Source organism: Kryptolebias marmoratus, linkage group LG24 (genome assembly GCF_001649575.2).
Source record: "Kryptolebias marmoratus isolate JLee-2015 linkage group LG24, ASM164957v2, whole genome shotgun sequence".
Taxonomy (NCBI): domain Eukaryota; kingdom Metazoa; phylum Chordata; class Actinopteri; order Cyprinodontiformes; family Rivulidae; genus Kryptolebias; species Kryptolebias marmoratus.
In genome coordinates, this window is record NC_051453.1 from 22,900,116 (window position 1) to 22,906,192 (window position 6,077).

The following is a 6,077-nucleotide window of genomic DNA, read 5'->3' on the forward strand; positions in this document are numbered from 1 at the left end:
TAAAGTACATGCACTATTGGGCTCATCTTACCCACTAAAAAAATTTATTTNCGTTAGTCCTCAGCATTGTTTATATAGCCCTGCGCCTCTAAGTATACTGTAGCAAGATGGCGCCGCTTTCGCCGCATCTCGGCCCGAGCCTTTAAAGCGGCGTGTCATGTCTATTCATATAAGTCATTGGGTAGAACCCTTTCAGTCCGGAAGTTCTCGCTAATGATGAGCCTTCTGGGCTGCCGTACTGTTGTGTGTGATATTTAGCGCGAGTTTTGGTTCGGTTGTAGGATCGTCAGCCGGGATGTGGTTTCTCTGTGTTCTTGTGGATCATCTTTATCCTGTTAACTCGGAACCGTCAGACCGAACCGGACCTTTTCTCCTGGCACTTAAGAACAGGAACCTTTGTTGCATCATGACGGATACATTTTAGTTACCTCGCGGAGAAAACAACAGACATTATGGTAAATAACCAGGAGTTTTTGTTTTCACAGACTTTCATGTGACCGGTGGTTTTTCTGCTTTTAGTTGACTTTAATGTGACCTTTAATGTTACCTTTGCAGAGGAAGAGTCTAGCTCCCAGTCAGGTGGCTAAACGGAAGTTAGCAGGAGCTTCGAGTAAAGACGACGACTGGACACCGGAAACGGTAACAGTTTGTCACCGACACCTTGTGTGTTTCAGATAACAATAAGGCCTCTCATCTGACATAGTTTATTTATGAAACAGCCCAGTCATCACCCGCCGACAATGTTTGTTGACCGTGTTGTGTGTGTTCGTGTGTCTGTTAGCAAAATATCTTATGAACCACTGGACAAATTTTAATGAAACTCTCAGAAAGTAATCATTTAATGGACATCTATAACTGATTAACTTTGGGAATCAATCTGATTCAAGATGGCCGCCACAGCTAAGAGGGCTTAGCAAATACAACAAAAGTTATTTTTCAGTCAGTTTTTCAGCTATTGACCCTAAAGTTGCTCTGTTAGTGGCTGCCATTTCCAACCACTAACTCGCTGCACAAGATCCATCCATCCATTTTCTTTTACCTGCTTATTGAGTCTGGGTTGGGGGGAGCTGGTGCCTATCTCCAGCAGTCACTGTGCAGGAGGCGGGGGGCACCCTGAACAGGTCACAAGTACATCACAGGGACACAGAGACAAACGAGATAAAAAAACATTCACTGTAACTCACACCTAGGGACAATTTAAGAGTCACCAATGAACCTAACATGAATGTTTTTGGTCTGTGGGAGGAAACCGAAGTACCTGAAGTAAACCCGTTTGTGATAATTCCTGTTTGTTGTGGTTGTTTTGGATCAGGAGAAGAGAAGAAAATGTGATGAGATGAAAGAAAGCCAGATTTCTCCCTACAGGAAGCCTCTGAGCCAGCTGAACATCTGGCCTGCAGCTGTGGATGCTAACAAACATGTAAGCACAGCTGTACTTATGATCAGTATGTCCCTGAAGATTAACAAGAATAACCTGATAAACACGTTTTTCTGCAGGAAGCGTTTATTCAACATATTCTCTCTAAGCCTTTTAAGATTCCTATTCCTAATTACACAGGTAAGCTTTCCTTTCTGTGTGAGCTGTGTTTCCTGTATGTGTGAGCTGTGTTTACTGTCGGCGTGACCTGTGTTTCCTTCTTGTCGGTGTGACCTGTGTTTCCTGTCAATGTGACCTGTGTTCCTACTCTGTGTGACCTGTGTTCCTACTCTGTATGACCTGTGTTCCTACTCTGTGTGACCTGTGTTTCCTGTCGATGTGACCTGTGTTTCTACTCGGCGTGACCTGTGATTCCTGTCTGTGTGACCTCTGTTTCCTGACAAAATCCTGACTCTATCCTACGGGTATACCTATGTTTAATGTCAGAAACATGTCCTACTGCTCCTTTTACTCATCTCTCACAGGTTCTCTGGGAGGCAGAGCGCTCGGTCTGAAACGTGCTGGAGTAAGGAGATCGCTCCATGATCCGTTTGCAGAAGATGCCTTGGTTCTGTATGAGCCCCCAATTCTGAGCGCACATGAACTTATTAAAGCTGACAAGTAAGTCCAATACATGATCTGACACAAGAAACATGACAACAACAGCAAAAAGTTCAGGAAAACGGTTGAATGTTGTGACACACAGCAACCATAAATACATCAGTTTTCAGAAAACATTATTTTTTTGTCCTAAATATTGCTTTCCACCAAATGGAAAGGCTCTAATATTTTTGTCTGTCTGTAGTGGTAAAATACCTTATGAACCACCAGACCCATTTTAATGAAACTTTTAGAACGTAGTCATTTAATGTACATCAAATGTTCACAAGTGTTCGCTTAGAGTCATCCCGAAAATATAACCCAAGGCCTATCGTGCAAGATCTTTGCCCTTAACTATTAGTCAACTCTGCCTGTCTATTAGCAAAATATTTCATGAACCACTAGATGGATTTTATTGAAACTCTCACAACATAATCAAAATGAACTTTTGGAGTCAGTCCAATTTAAGATGGCCACCACAGCTAAGTAACTTTAGAAAAAAACACAAAAATGTTTATACCATGGCCGTTTTTACAGATATTTCAGTAAAATTAGGTCAGGGTTTCCCCCAGCATATTATAAGCCTGGCGGGCCGCCAGGCTTTAGTGACACAATCGCGCTGTCCTCGCCCCTGTGCGAAGGTCCCGCGTGGTGTCGCGTCATGCACCTTTTATAACTTAGTTTGGACCGCGGGCGCCGTGCTCCATTCAACCATCTGCTCTCTTTTTACTGTATTTCCACTGGTTACGTAGTGTACTGCCCCCAATCTTTTTGGAGAATACTGCAGCGACCTATGCAGCAAGTATAAACGCCTCCAGCATGCGCTCAGGTCTGCGCACTGTTTGCGGAGCCCTGCGCGACTCTAATGAGCCCTGAGGCCGAGCCTCCTTCAGCTACCTGTAGTTAGCATGTTGTCAGAGCCACGGTAATAAACATGGAACAAGTGAATTTAACCAAAAATGGTTAGTTGAGCTGAAGTTCAGCAGGTGGCTTTACAACACCGAATATGATAAGCATGTTTTGTGCTTAGTGAAAATATTATCCTTGTTTAACAGTAAAATTATGCTATTATATTCAGCATTAGAAATGCACAGTACAGTACAGCATCTCTCTATTTTTCAGTTGTTTGTTCTTATTCATTGGTCTGGAAGTGAGACGTGTGTTGGTGCTTTGTTTGCACTTTTTCATTTATGTAAATTAAATTTATTTGTAAATGTGACTTAAATTAGGATTTAAATTTGGTGCAATCAATTAGTATTTATTTTAATTGTATTTTTGTTTAAAAAGGTATTTCAAAAGTGCCTTTTTGTAAAACTGTATTTGTGTAAATATTTGGCACAAATATCTTACAATATCAAATAATAAATAGCCATATTTTCAACTTTCTGTCAACTTTAATCTTTTTTTTTTTTTTTGCTAAATTACGGTCGGCTGGCGGTTGGCCGGCGATTGGCTGGCGAACGGCCACCTACCACCGGGTTTAGCCACTTTTCTGGGGGAAATCCTGTTTGGTTGTAGCTGTTCTTCATCCCCAATACATACACATTGTACCATATTTTTGTTTAAAAGTTTGGAATTAACTGTTGAAGACAACACTGTTTGTTAGCAAAATGTTTCATTATCCACCAGAGAGATTTTGATGAGATTTTCAGAAAACTATCGCTGAATGTAGATCCAAAGGCGTAAATCCCATCTCATTATTGGGGGGGGGGGACAATAAACAAGAAGATTTCTTACGAACAATTTTTAGGGGGGTCGGCAAAGTTACAGTGAAATGTAATGCAAAATGTACAGAGGGAAGCTTATCCGAACTGCATGCATATACTATACAGAATAATCAGTAATAATATTAATTTAAATGGCATGTATTTAGTAGTCTTAATAGTAATATTAATCAGTACAATAGTGTCAGTAATTTTCTTATGAATTAAGGCATTTATTAAAAATTTTACAAACAAAATAACATTCTGGAAGCTGTGTATAAAGAGATATAACTAATTAACCTGGAAGTAGGTGGGTTTCATAACTTAAACTTAATACTCAAAGAACCAAGGCAAAATATTCATATTTTATTTTGTTATTTTAAAAGACAGTACGTTTAAGTTGTTAGATATAAGCAGCTTCTTTCTTTTCTCTATCTACCGTCAGCTGCTCTGCTCTGTCTCTCCTCTCCTTCGGCTCACATAGATGTTGCAAGTCAGGCACTTGCAATGCTAATAAATTGCCATAAATCCTTTGTGCCACTCATATAAACAGTTTATGTCCAAAACAAGGCAGAGGGGCACATCACATTCTTAGTTTTGGTCATTTCCTATGTCCTGTTCATGCAGGATCATTCAGGTAAATGTTATAAAATAAATCCTGATGCATGCTCAAAATATGGATCTGAATCTGTCTCTTGTTATTATTTTGGTTGGAAGGGAGACAGACAAAACGTGTTCTGTTTCCAGTAGTCCTTCTCTAAAAAAATAATGGAAAACCTAGTTAATCAACAAAGTCCTCACTGTCTGTCCCAGACTCTTTTTATTATTATTATTATTTTTGCCTCTGAGCTTCTACTTCCGTCATCTCTGGGCTGGAGCCTCCAACAGAAACTGGAGCTCCACGTTCAAAAATCGCCTCATTTTTTTGACTCAAACACAATAAAACTGACTAAATTTAACACTAAACACACCACACTACACCCTAACTATAAAATCCAAACACGATAAATATCACAAAACTCAGAACTCACTCCCACGCTCACGTTTTTTTAAAAATTTTTTTTATTTTTTTAACCCTAACCTGGTTTTGGCGCTTCTCGCTCTAACGTGCTGCAAATGTGACAATGATTTTCAAAAAAAAAAAAATGTGTCATGAATAATTTACGGTATCATAACTCTGGTTTTCCTTGGCCTATCGAGAAAATTTAAAAACTGGTGTAATGCTTGAATTCTGGACTTTCAAAATTAAAACAAAGTTTCTGAGAGGGCGGCTCTTTCCCTCTAGAGCGTTTTAAATCAGTCATGTGACTTGGATGTGTCAGCGCGTCTGTGGACTCAGAAGAGTTAAGATAGCCATGTTATACCAAGTAAATAAAAAATAGCTTCATAGCTAGTTTATCATAACTTAACCGAAGTAATGAGAAGAAAAAACTAGAGTCTGATTCTCTTTGCTAATGTGTTTCATCCTACTCAGATGTAGGAGCAAATAAAATGTCTCACATCTATTTTTTAAGTAGCTCCTTACTGGAAGTTAGTTCTTTGTGCAGCAGTGAGTGACACACAGTTTTCCTCCCACCTCAAGCGGCTCAGCCAGAGCCTGTGTCCGTTACTGGCGCTGCTGTTGCTCCTCCTACACATTGGACTAAACTATTTGCCAACAGGGAAGGCAAAAAGTCTGGACCCCCCTGACCCCCCCGGGATTTACGCCTATGTGTAGATCTTCAACAAATTAACTTTTAAAGTCACCCTGATTCAGGATGGCCACCACAGCTAATTGACAATGGCCTTACTGACATTGAGCTAAAATTTGGTGTGGTAGTAGCTGAGAGTAATACTCTGAGTGCTAACAGATCTCATAATATTGCATAAAATCCAGCTTTACTTCATTTATAAGGCTTGATCAAAACAGCTACAACTCATTATAGGATGATCCATAGGCGCCGGAACCACTGGGGCCAGGGGGCCATTGGCCCCCCCACTTTCCGGCCCTGCCAGTGCGCTGCATGTTCTCACCGGACGGCTGCACAGACTGCACGCGACTCTCACAAACTGTGACTAACGTGTCTCTGTGTTTATATAGAGACAGAAGCACAAATAAAACCTACAGCATTGAGATCTGGACCAAATTCTTAAAGCTCCAGTCCAGGGTCATAACAGTCACCAAAAAGTTTCTGCAGATGCGACAGCGCGGAGTCGGGGTTAGGATCATTAACACATGAAAAAAGGCTCTGGCTCTGATACGTCCGTGTCTGGAACAATTCTGTCAAAAATGACATTGGAATTCTGAATTTTATTGCCACATCGGGTCTAAATGCAGTATTTACAGCATCTGTGGCGACATTTTCTTTCCAATGCAC

The 6,077-nt window shown here is 40.6% G+C and overlaps 1 protein-coding gene across 1 annotated transcript in view; it reads left to right on the top strand.

The window, feature by feature from the left end:
- Positions 1–190: 190 nt before the first annotated feature.
- rad54l (RAD54 like) overlaps positions 191–6,077 on the top strand; it is a 58,743-nt gene continuing 52,856 nt past the window's right edge. The window contains exons 1-5 of the mRNA XM_017437722.3: positions 191–455; positions 556–639; positions 1,313–1,420; positions 1,498–1,558; positions 1,903–2,038. Of these exons, the coding sequence (XP_017293211.1) occupies positions 453–455; positions 556–639; positions 1,313–1,420; positions 1,498–1,558; positions 1,903–2,038 (392 nt within the window). The 5' untranslated portion in view covers positions 191–452. The remainder of the gene's footprint in view (positions 456–555; positions 640–1,312; positions 1,421–1,497; positions 1,559–1,902; positions 2,039–6,077) is intronic.